General features: G+C 34.9%; 3 protein-coding genes across 3 annotated transcripts; all 3 read right to left on the reverse strand.

Annotated features, from left to right (window-relative positions):
* Positions 1 to 282: 282 nt before the first annotated feature.
* On the reverse strand, positions 283 to 1642 carry LOC143460125 (calcium-responsive transcription factor-like). The gene is made up of 5 exons (XM_076957525.1): positions 1490 to 1642; positions 1230 to 1387; positions 1053 to 1139; positions 789 to 932; positions 283 to 715 (listed from the first exon to the last, which is right to left on the reverse strand). Exons 1-5 carry the CDS (start codon positions 1632 to 1634, stop codon positions 425 to 427), a joined length of 825 nt encoding a protein of 274 aa, XP_076813640.1. The 5' UTR covers positions 1635 to 1642; the 3' UTR covers positions 283 to 424.
* Positions 1643 to 1649: 7 nt separating this feature from the next.
* Positions 1650 to 4616, reverse strand: LOC143460124 (uncharacterized). The gene is made up of 5 exons (XM_076957524.1): positions 3920 to 4616; positions 3417 to 3577; positions 3216 to 3308; positions 2529 to 2672; positions 1650 to 2357 (listed from the first exon to the last, which is right to left on the reverse strand). Exons 1-5 carry the CDS (start codon positions 4062 to 4064, stop codon positions 1998 to 2000), a joined length of 903 nt encoding a protein of 300 aa, XP_076813639.1. The 5' UTR covers positions 4065 to 4616; the 3' UTR covers positions 1650 to 1997.
* A 1321-nt stretch (positions 4617 to 5937) lies between these two features.
* On the reverse strand, positions 5938 to 12510 carry LOC143459312 (transitional endoplasmic reticulum ATPase). The gene is made up of 17 exons (XM_076956405.1): positions 12351 to 12510; positions 12028 to 12136; positions 11637 to 11809; positions 11355 to 11492; positions 11045 to 11180; positions 10815 to 10931; positions 10620 to 10737; positions 10380 to 10513; positions 10013 to 10261; positions 9738 to 9902; positions 9452 to 9574; positions 8843 to 9055; positions 7800 to 7953; positions 7485 to 7639; positions 7200 to 7358; positions 6966 to 7123; positions 5938 to 6781 (listed from the first exon to the last, which is right to left on the reverse strand). The coding sequence occupies exons 1-17, from the start codon at positions 12365 to 12367 to the stop codon at positions 6682 to 6684; spliced, it is 2418 nt and encodes an 805-aa protein (XP_076812520.1). The 5' UTR covers positions 12368 to 12510; the 3' UTR covers positions 5938 to 6681.
* Between the last annotated feature and the right edge of the window lie 352 nt (positions 12511 to 12862).

The following is a 12862-nucleotide window of genomic DNA, read 5'->3' on the forward strand; positions in this document are numbered from 1 at the left end:
GGTGGACCTGACAAACAGTTCTAAATTCATGCAATACGGTATAAACAAAAACAGCACAATGACAATCGTCGAGTTAAAGTCGTGCAAAGACTTTTCTCAGACCGAAGGTAAAGATCGTCATTCCACATCATCTCGATACAATTTTCGAATGTAGAGGGCTACGCGTTATCTGTACATCATATCCTCGTGTTATTAAGCGGCTATCGTAGAAGATAAATCTGGTGAAGCTCATGTGTGGAGACTACCGCAGTTGAGCAGTGGTGTAGGCCATTAAAGCTACAATTAACACAACCGAAATTTTTATTTATACATATTGCAATACTTTCTGACGCGCCGTCACCAACGCCGAAGGGGTACCTTACGACTCACGTTGCCAGCAAGATGATTGAAAGAACTAAATTTTGTTAACTATAATCAATATACGTCATAATAGGTCTTCCTCAATGTTATTTTCAACAACTGGGCAGGTAACTTCTATTTCAATAACTTCTTTTTGACGAACATATTGAAGAACTCCTTTGAGCATTTCTTCAGTCTGTAACAATGCTTCGTTATTGGAAACGTAAGTCTGTCTCATTAATTCTTCAATGAGTTCACGACAGTATTGCCCATCTCCTGGCTGATGTTCAAGTGTTGTTGTTTCAAATGTTGAGGTGGTGGCATTCGCTACTTCTTCATAGTTAGGCATTTCGTCAGGACGCATTAATTTTCCATTCTACAACATCAATTATTATTTTTTGTGCGTTTCAAGGTAAAACAACAAGTAAGCAGGGGCCAGGGACACATACATAAAAAAGAGCATGATTCCTGTGGTCTGTAACTTGAGGAAAATTGATGTAAAATCGTCGTTCACCAACAGCTTTTCCTTGACTGATATCGAATCGTAATTTTTCAGCCATATTTGACTTCAATATGTTTTCATTCTGAGATATCTGAACATAAACTGACATTATCACGAAATGTGTCAAATTATGGCAATAACTGAAATGAGTAACCAACTTTACTGCTATGTACATCTGCACAAAAATAAATATCAAAGAAAATCTAATCACCATGTATGCAGGAAATTTGAACACCTCTTTCATATACACCATGGCAGGACAACCAACCTTTTTAGTTGTTGGCTTCTTATCACTTTGCTATGAAATACAATGCTTATTACTTTGTGTGTTTTGCAATGTAGTTGAGATACTGTAATTCCAATATGCAATACAGTGTTTTTGACTTACTTTTCTCTGGTATTTGTTTTTATTTCTACCATGTTCACAGGTAAAAACCTTCTTTCCAAGTATGTAAAATGGCACACCGTCAAATAAAAGACACTCTCTGGTGACTTTTGATTTCTGTGTGTCTTCCCAAAAAAGTTTTCTTGGCTTTTCATTAATATCTAAGTATTGTAAAGGGTCAAAATCATGCATTCTCATTAAAACAGTGCAATATTATTTCACAAAACCTGAATTCACTGTAACTAGTGATGGAGTCAACATACCAATATTGCCAAATCCTTTCTTCACATTGCTTACACAGAATCGACTCTGTAGTTGTTCTTGATATGCTCGAATTGTGGCGTGAGCATCATCAATGCTTAAACAGTAACCGTACCCTGGACTTATTTCATAAAAAGTTTGAGTCATACTTGCTAACAACAGCTACAGAAATATTGAAAATAAATATTTTAAAATCATTAAAGTTCATAAACAGAACAGAATAAAAGGGAGTTTAAATTGAAAACCTAAAACTTTTGAGTTCTTTGTTCGAAATGACTCATCAATAGAATAGAGTGATTATCCAAGCAAATTTAAACATATTTTCCAGCAATAATTTCCATTTGAGCTGCAGAAATTTAACTTTAAATGCACATAAGGTGGGAAGAAGTTAAAAAACCTAACTTATACCAGTCGACACAGCTAATATCAAAAATTGCTAAAGAAAAATAAAAAACAAGTAACACAAGGACAATAAATCAAGAAAAAATGATGTAAAATTGATCAAAAACGTCAAAGAGTCACTGTTCCAGTACACAGTTCATTTGAAAGTGTATAAACTATTTGACTGGTTGAATCAACAGGGTAAGTTACTTCAACTTCAATAGGATCTTTGCCAGGCATTGAATCGCAAATGCCTTTAAGCATGCTTCCGAGTTCAAGAAGTGTTTCATCATTTGCAGTGTATGTTTTTATAACGAGTTCATCGAGTAATGTGCGGCATCGTTGGCCAACATCTGGTTGCTCAGGTGGCACTTCGACACTTAATTGGTCTGCTATTTTTATATTGGTTTGTACGTCTGGTATTGTTGGTCCAACATGAAATTTAATCTGTTGTCCGACAGCCTGTTCAGGTTCTACCCATTGACCATCCTGTATTGGAAATAAGCAAAAATTTAAGGTATCCATAAATGAGCAAAAAATTTAACTTTTGTGAATAAAGTTAATTTTCCATGTTCATGCAATAACCCTGCAATAAAATGGAGTATATATGACATATCAATAAACAACTTTATATACAATTCAGAAATTCGTAAAACTTGCAATTAAAACTGCATGGTCTTTGTGGTCACTTGGTGGGGAAAAGAAGATGTAAAACCTTCGTTCACCCACAGCTCGACCATTGTTCAGATCATAACATAGTCTCTGTGCAGTCTCAATTCTAAGTTCCGGAGAATTGTCTGCAATCTTGGAATAAAAAAGCAAATAAAGATCAAGAGGAAACTTATTTTCTTATAATAAAAAATTATAAGTTTTGGTTTATCAAACAATGCTACACACATTGTCAACTAGAAACACTTCATAAGAAACAGTGGAGGCCATTTTCCAGAAAACCAAGGAACGCCATTACAAAACCAACAAAACTCAAGGAACTTTCTGCAGTTAAAACCTGCTTTTTTGTTTAATATTTTCATGATTTTAAACACGTCAAGTGTAAAATTGTTTTATTTTGTTCAAAATTGTGTAGTTTTATCCTTGTTAACTACTTAAAAAATTAAGAACAACCAAATCAACATATACTAAATAAACGTCGTAAACTTCATGGTAAAAAACACCATATTTTGATACGTTAAAATATGCCGTGAAAACAGCTATAAACCATAATAATTGTGCCAAATGCAACTAAAGACCCAGATACTAAAGATTCCCATTCAAATATCTGACACAAAAAAGAATGTGAAAATTTTCACAATAGAGCATGATATGATATCAAATAAATATGCATTAAACCTCATAATCAGGAAATTTAAAAACTTCTATCATTGATATATGAGCTGGACATTTCCATTTACTCGGAGTAGTGGTTGTTGAATTGTCATCTGCCTTTTAAAAACATTTTACACTAGTTACATACTAGTTATATACACTTTTGAACATTCAAATTCAGATTGTTGATGATATTAACATGTAGTGAAAAATTCTAATATATACCTTTCTTTTTTTGCCACTTAATTTTCCAACGCCCTGTTTGCAACCAAGCAGTTTTCTACCAAGAACAATGAATGGTACACGGTCGAAAGCCAAACATTCTTCAAGATACTTAGGATTGGGAATATCTTCCCAAAATATTTTTCTTTGTTTGGCAGTCACATCTTAAGAAAAGTTCCATTAGAAACAGATTCAATATGGGAATCGCAATAGACATGATTATTGTTCAATGAAAAAGAATCATTTTATGACGACTAATCAAGGACAAATGGAAATTCAAATACAAAATATATATTTCAAAAATACCTCAACAGAGTTGATAGGCCTAATGTAAATAACTTGAATTGTTTTGATATAAGTAAAGATACAAATATAATGGTAAATTATTATGCAAGCAAATAAGAAAAGTAAAGAAGTATATATATACATTTAATGCGTAATGACAAACATGTCCAAATTGTTAAAATAAACCAAGCATACAAAAAAATAAATTACATAAAACCTACCGATGTTGCCAAAATTTTTATCAGATTTCACCACTCCGAAATGCACCGCACTTATTTCTTGATAAACCTTCACTGTGTCATGTGCATCATTTATATTGACACAATAACCATATCCAGGCTTAATCTCAAAATATCTTGCACCCATATCACAGTGTTATGGCAGAAAAAGCTTCAAAACACCTCAAAGCACCTGACCAAGAACAAGGCCAAGTAAGCAAATATTTTAAGCCAAAAAAAGGAAATAAGCATGTTTTAATCAAAGCTACAACCAGTTTGAAGAGTGGTGAACACGGTACTGTGTACAAGTATAAATCAGCGGATAACAAAATTTCCAGTTTCGATTTTGTTCTGACTTAACACTGTCATAGTCCAAGGGAAATAAACCTAGTGTACAATGCAGCCATTTCTCTCTCAAAAACGGTAAAGATTCCAATCCACAGCTTATTTAACAATAAATAATACCGTTATACGATATAATTTTACTGCATCATACACATTATAGCCTACTAGGCGGATTTTTTTTTCTTCCATCTAAACACACAGGTCGGTTCCATCTTGACGTTGACACAACGCACAAGCGTCCTGCCCAAACTATCCGCTTAAATTTTGTTGTCTATTAACGTGCTTAAATTATGATTTTTGTTGTTTGGGTTTGGTGGCCATGCTGACGCTAGTAACTTTTTTATATTCTCATTTTAGTCCGTAATGCACGTTTTTGTCCTTGAGGCTTGCCACATTCGGCCGTCTATACTCTATATTGTGGAAATTATTATCGTAACTGCCAATATGTTTGCGACCACCTGCGTCATTACAATTTTTCGTCCTCACACTGAAGGCGAAAAATAAAACAAATGAATGAAAAACATCGGCCACATGCAACATTCTATTCATAGTTGATCAAAATACTTGAGTCACGCACATTGTTTTTAAATTGCTGAATTCTGATGTAATAACAGCCATCATAATTGACAATGAATTTTCGTTTTCTGCCACTTAGCCATTTAGACACATTACTGTAGGTTAAAAATCCGGGTCTAGTATACCGGTACAATGATGAAGTCACGATTTAAGTCGCTGAGGTCTAGTATACAAAGGTATCCTGCGGCTGTGCACTTGTATACTAGACCCAAAAATCTTTTCTTCAGTGCCTACGCTGACTGTATGACGATGACAGAAACTCTTTAATTTAAAAGGCCAACTTATTTTTAAACTTGCCCCTCACAAGGCTAACTTCAAGGCCTTGCCCACAAGCCTACTCATTACAACGGAAGCGCCACGAGGTATAAAACATTATTCCAAACCCAACGCTCTAACAACTCGACTAAACATGCAAACGCTTTCAGGTTTCAGAGTCTTTAGATACTGCAACTTCTTCCTTTATGTTTCGCGCTAAGCGAAAGCGTAGGCCTAAACTCTTGCCTAGCCTTTTAAAGTTGTAGGCAACTTTCTAATTTTTCCTCGAGGCTATAACCGAAAACGGACGGTTTGCTTTCGCTAGTCAGTCCTTTTCAAGAATACCACAATTTACCAAATGAAGAAACAAACAAACGTTTCACAAAACGCAAGGTTTTGTGATCATGGCTCAGAAATCTGCGGAACTATATTTTCCAGCGCCGTATACAAGTACAAATTTTGGTACTCAAATTCAAATATAAGTACCAGTACTAGGCCAGATGCTAAGTACTCGAGTACTTTATTGCAATATAAAAATTAAGGAAGAATTTTTTAATTGCTTCCATTCGTAAACATAGTAGATGAACATAAGGATCAAAAGGGTATCAGTGTAAAAAAACTTCTGATAGCTGACTGGTCATATTGTACTGTTGCTTAAGCTTATAGCTTAATAAACCTATTTAAAAAAGATTAATATAACCGGTCACAGTGTACTGTTTAGTTTGATAAACCTATTTAAGAAAAAAATGAAAGATTAATATGGAGTAACATATTAACTTTAAAAATTGATGAACAAGTACCAATTCAAAATTATTTAGTACAATGTTATACTGGGAAATCAGTACTCGAGTCAAGTACTTTATTTGAGTAAAGCAGCTCTAACATTTCAGCAGCCGTAGTAAAACCTTTGGCAAAAACAACAACTGGTAATTAATCGAACAAAAACGTCTGCATCACTGCACAAAATTATAACTTATTATATATAGAACTAATTGGAATCCCTGTAGAGTGTAGACTACTTAGATTGCCACTTCAAACTTCAACGCAAATTTTGAAATACCGAAGTTTTACATCTGTGGCTAATCGTTTTTTTGCTGAAACAAAGCATTTTATTTTTGTATCACAGACAATAGCCACGTTTGCATTTCAATGAAAAGTACACATCCCAGAACGCCGAGCGCTTTTGGTAGCGAAATACTTCTGAGTATACCTCCAGGTTAAAGATATCGAACAACGAAATGTTGCGAATTTTTAGAGATTATATACACAGTATGATTCTACACAAACTTTTTCAAGCTAGAATTGCAGTAGCATTTAATACACAACAGTCAAATAAACAACAAATACATAGTTTTTTTCAAAAAACACCAATTTACCACTCTTCTCTAATGAATGTGATCAAGCAGCATTACCCACTGTGAGTGATAACTTTAGACAAACATAAAGTTGCACAGATGTGGTGAATAATTATTGAGACTGTTGTCTACACAGGGAGAATAAACTGTACAAACCTAGATTAACTAACTAATGCCAAAAAATTGAAAAGTTTAAAGTTTGTTTTTGAGGGAAAAGTGTGTTCTCCAGCTGATTCAACTGTAAAGATCATCTTCCTCTTCTTGGTAAAGATCAGATCCACCTGTCCCTCCAGAGGCACTTCCGCCTTCACTCTGTCCAGTTTGTCGGCCAAAACTGAAAAGATCATTAATAATATAAACGATTTTTAATCAAAGGCATTTTGACCAAAAATAGTAACTTGTATATTCGGGTATAAGACATTTACTATTTGTATTTAACAATATATTTTTAAAAGTATGCTTGCTGAATTACCACAGTGCTATAATAATTAAAACAGCAGAAAAAATATTTATCAAACCTGAAGTTTCCAAAGCCCCTTGCTTGTTGCAGAGTTTGTGCAAACATTTCGTATTTACGAATATCCTTATCAGTGACAGAGCGTCTGGCAAAGCGCATGGCTTCCTCAAAGTGATCACGACGAATCTCTGGAACAAGATCTTCTTCTTCCTCCAGATCCTGTTGTTAAAAAGATTGTACCACTTCAATCAATAAACTGTGAAAAGTAACCAACAGAAAAAGAAAAGTCGTGTACCATAGCATTGACACCACTTCTTGCACGTTCCCGTTCTCGTTGTATGTCCTTTTCAATATTCTCACGAATCGCAAGCTTGCAAGCACGTTGACAGATCTCTGTTAAATCGGCTCCGCTAAATCCCTTGGTTACCTTTGCCATCAGTTGAAGATCGACATCCTGTAAATAACATTAAACCAAATTATCAATCAAACCGAATAGGTTGAAGCCCACTACTCTCAGTATTCAGTTACATACCGTATTACCATATACTAGCTATCTTAACAAAGCAACAGATATTCAAACCTTGGCAACAGGTGACTTGCGCAGATTAGCTTTCAGAATTGCAATTCTTGAAGCATCATCAGGTAATGGAATGTAGATAAGCTGGTCCAAGCGACCAGGCCTTAGGATAGCAGAATCGATGATGTCTGGGCGGTTGGTGGCTCCAATGATGAAAACTATGGAAATGAGTAGAAAATATGGTGCTGGCCTTGGTAACAGTTTCATTGATTAAATGTCTACAGTACCTTGTAACTTCATGGTAAATTAAATTTTTTTTAAGGTTTGCTATCTAAAACCAATGTAATTCATTTCTTGCTTGCACTTAACGCAGCTCACCATTTTTCTTGTTTGACATTCCGTCCATTTCAGTGAGTATTTGATTGATGACCCTGTCTCCTGCACCACCACCGTCTCCCACGTTGCCACCTCTAGATTTCGCAATTGAGTCCAACTCATCAAAGAAGAGTACACACGGGGCAGCTTGTCTTGCCTTGAGATAAAAAAGCAGCCATTTAAAATCATATTTGATGATAATTAGGGCAATTATTTTTTGACTTGTCAAAAAAAGTCAAAAATTGGTCAAATTTATAGCGTTAGGTCAAAAATTGTCAAAATTGTTTACAAACTGCATTGTCGTGGTGTGGTAGAGGTTGCACTGTCAGTGAACTTGTCATTTTACATTTTACACCTTATAGCCTACTTTATACTGTTGTAAATGGCCCATTGTCTACTTATTGTGAATCATAAACCATTAAGTGAAATAATTAGGTTGATATGGTGTGATGCTCAACACACCTCAAAACGTGTAAAATTTTCGGTAGGTCCTAAGTCATTTTGCGACAGCTGTAGGTTAGGTGCAGCTCTTGCTTCGCTTTGCTTTAGATACTTCATGTATCTTTAGTTTAGACAAATGCATTGAACAGTTTTTGTTGTGTCTTAGCTGCAATGTTTTGGCAGTGATTTTTAGTTAGCTCATTTCCCTTTTCAGAATAGGCTAGGTCTGTGTTCAGATTTTTTCCTTTCTTTACTACAATAAATTTTAACTTTTTGTACAATAATGCGTAATTTAACTACTTGAGCTCTTCATTCGTCAAAATTTGTCAAAAAAAAGTTTTTTAATGTCAAAAGTTTCAATTTTTTGGTCAAAAAATAATCGCCCTAATGATAATATTACTGATGTTACGAGTAAGAATGTTTGATGATCTACTATTTAACTTAATAAGTAAATTACCATTTAGTACTACTACCTACTTATACCAGAAATGAAATAAAGTTTTACAATAATTTCCATGTAAATTCCACAAAACAAGTCTGCATTGTTATTGATAATAAAACAACTACTACAGTATGACGATATATGTCATCAAAAACTTCCATACCTTATCGAAAACTTCACGAACATTGGCTTCTGATTCACCAAACCACATGGTCAGCATTTCAGGTCCTTTTATCGAGATGAAGTTAGCTTGACATTCATTTGCAATAGCTTTTGCCAAAAGAGTTTTACCACAGCCTGGTGGACCATAGAACAAAACACCTTTTGATGGTGTCATGCCAAACTTGAGGAACTTCTCGGGATGTTCCACAGGGTACTAGAGTTCAATGTGAATAAGCATGTTGGTTTTGGGATGCAGTTATTCAACTGATTGTGAATTTGTTTTGATAGCTTATTACGAAACAATAACTTACAAAAAAGATGATATAGTGCCAATAGCTTATATTCAAAACAGACTTTGGGCCTAATAATAGCACATGAATTCAGGTGTGTTTAGATCAGGGATGTCCAACCTGCGGCCCGCCTGAGATTTTTGTGCGGCCCGCTAGTCATTTTCACTCCAAAAGTATGTACTTCATGTACCCATTTTTCTTGAAATTTAATAGATTTTGCGGCCCATTCAATTATTTCAAATGACAATGCGGCCCACTATAATAAAAGGTTGGACATCCCTGGTTTAGATATTCACAGATGTATGTTTCTCAATACTTACTTGGACAAGTTCCTGAAGCTCAGTTTTCACATTTTCAAGACCACCAATGTCATCCCAAGTGATATTAGGAATTTCAACAACTGTCTCGCGCAGCGCAGATGGATTACTTTGAGCCATAGCAAACTAAATAAAAAGTCTTATTTTATACTAAATGAGTGAAATGAATTTGAGTCAAACATTTTTCTTTTGTGCAACGTTTTAAACTAAGATACATTGCTACAAGAAAAACAGAAAAAAATTACAAGGTTGATATATTGCAAGTTAAACAAATTTCTCAAAAACATACTCGGAAGTCTTCCATGGTAACAGCAAGATTATCCATGACTTCAGCGTCGATGGTATCTTCTTCAAGGTCAATTAGGTCCATTTTGTTTCTGATTTGTTGGAGAGCTGCTTCAGAGCAAAGTGCAGCCAAATCTGCACCAACATGGCCATGAGATTCCGCGGCAACCTGACATCGATAAAGTTACATTCAGTTTTTACGACACTTTGAAACAACACTATTTAAATTTTGCAGGAAATAATTTTCTAAAAATCACAAAAAGCTTTTTTTTAACACACCTGTTCCAAATCTACATCATCAGCAAGCTTCATATTTTTTGTATGAATGCGCAAGATTTCAAGTCGGCCAGTGGCATCTGGAATGCCAATGTCAACTTCACGATCAAATCTTCCAAAACGTCGAAGCGCGGCATCAATGGAATTTGGTCGGTTCGTTGCAGCCATTACAACGACATGTGCACGTTGTTTAAGACCATCCATCAGTGTAAGCAGTTGAGAAACAATACGGCGCTCAACTTCACCGTGCGTCTAAGAGTATGACAGTATATTATAGCAAATAAAACCATTATTATAATAATACAACTCTGGCATCATTATGAAGCAATAGGATCAAATGAAAATAAAAATTGTGAAAAAATGTTCATACTTTGTCACGTTTTGGGGCGATTGCATCAAGTTCATCAATAAAAATAATGGATGGGGCGTTCTTTTCTGCCTCTTCAAAAGCCCGTCGTAAGTTGGATTCTGACTCTCCAGCCAACTTGCTCATTATCTCAGGTCCTGTATAGATCCAAGTAACAAGATTTAAACTAATAAGTTCAAAACTTTACCACGGCGATAACAAAGAAGAGATGCAAACTTACTGTTGCAAACTGTAAAAACTTACCATTAATCAAAAAAAAGAAAGCACCAGTTTCATTTGCAACAGCTCTTGCTATGAGGGTTTTCCCAGTACCAGGTGGGCCATATAACAAGATTCCTCGTGGTGGTTTGATACCAATGGCCTATATTGTACAAAAAAGATTTGATTGGCAAGATACAACATTGCAATTACACCAATGGTCACGTGGGTTTCACATACCCTGAATAAGGCTGGATGCCGAAGAGGAAGTTCTACCATCTCTTTAATTTGGGCCAACTGTTTTCGGCAACCACCAATGTCATCATAACCAACTTCATTCAATGCTTCTTCCTCTTCCTAAAAGGCAAAGGGAAGATGAAACAGGTTTTATAACTTATAATGTGACATAACAGCTGCGATATCTATATTTCACTTTTACAAATGTAAACTTAAAAAAATGCTGTATGTACTTCTCGCTTTATCGGTTCTCCTTCACAGTGGATGACAGTTTCAGGTGAAACCACGCAATATGGACTTGGATCAGTTTCCACAACTTTGAACTCCACAGCTCGCATTCCACCTCTGACAAGGAATACATCGCCTTTGCTGCAAAATTATGTAAAGCAATGAAGGTGACAAGGCAACGTTTACAATCGGCTCTATGCACACATTGAGTACTGGAAAGATCTACTATTGATTAACATCAGAACTTCATAGCTAACATAAAGCCACCAATATCTTAATCCTTATTTCAGATTGGACTAAGGAAAGTAAGCATACCAAACAGGCCTGTAGGCTTCCAAGAAATAAGGCTTTAAATACACCTCAAAAAGATTTCCTGTTATTCCTTCAACAGTGTCATCGATAGGCAAAACGTGAATTTTAGAACCATACTTGACATCAGGACATGGCTGAATGCTGAACACATAGTTTAGTGCCAATTATAAAATCTATTACCTAACATATTAATTTTTTAAATAGTATAAACGTAATCAGTTTAAAAATTTCAAAACAAGATTTAAATTGATGTTATGCTGTACTAACAGGTAGAATTTTTTGTACCTTACAATGTCACCAATCCTCACTCTAAGATTCTTTCTGACAACACGGTTTATCCGAATTTTTTCGCTGGGCATATCATCCTCCGATAATGCAACACACACAGTTTCCTTCCTCTTTTTTCCTTTTAACAAAACAGTGTCAGCTCGAAACAACTGTAATTCCTCCATTTTTTCCTGCAAGACATAAGAATGTAAGCATAACGCGCACACCAATTAATGTAATTACTTGTAATAATTTTGGCAATCCTAAAATGGCAGACAAGAGCCACCCACAGAAAATATAAAAATAGAACATTTGTAAACATTTTGCGCAAGTATATACACCTTGTACTTTCTTGAAAAGAAAACAATTACAGCAGTTGCTAATTGACATGAAAATTAATTCACCGTACCGGGGATAATACAACCACACTGTTATCATCTTGAATTGCATCTTCAACAATAAGTCTGTTGGGTTTACTTTTTGTCTTCAGAATAGCTGTTGACAAGTCCTCTTTTTCTCTGGAAAAAAAATCCATGCAAACCAGTTAAGGTATATTAAAGATCAATAGACCATATTATTATTACTTATAATACACTAATCACAGAAATTTACAACCAGGCTATTTAATTTATCACCAGGCAATTGTTTGATTTACTTTCCGATTGTTGTGATGAGGAAAAAAAACTACATTACCAAACATTCCATGACACTAAGTTTCCTATTGAAACTTACCCGGATTTTCCAGACATATTTCTTTAATGTTGTCAGAAATGGCTAAAATGGTGTTGTTTATGAAAATATTTTACAAAAACAAATATTCTACCCAAACTTGTTTCAAAAGACAATATCTCTGTAATTAATAATCAACATAATGTTAATCATAAGCATTTGTAAAAAATGAATAAAAAACCTTAATACCCATTTACACACATTTGAGAATCGTGTGCATTGGTAAATGAATATCACTTGCAGCACATACAGACATTGCAAATAATCTCATGTGATTTACGGATGAATTGAAAGTATACTAAAAGTATTGGCCTCCACTTGTGCTAAACCAAATGCACGAACCAACTAATTTCCACCTCTAAGTTTATATCACTCCCTTTGGTGGTTGATCGAAAGCAAATGGGTCTTTGGTGATTAAGTTGTTTGAATCTCGTCTGTGGTGTTTTTCTTTTTATAGCCAAGAAAGATTTATATAAGTTATTTTAAGAATGAGCAAAGTTTTGTGTTAAATGATT

This window comes from Clavelina lepadiformis, chromosome 5 (genome assembly GCF_947623445.1).
Source record: "Clavelina lepadiformis chromosome 5, kaClaLepa1.1, whole genome shotgun sequence".
Lineage (NCBI taxonomy): Eukaryota > Metazoa > Chordata > Ascidiacea > Aplousobranchia > Clavelinidae > Clavelina > Clavelina lepadiformis.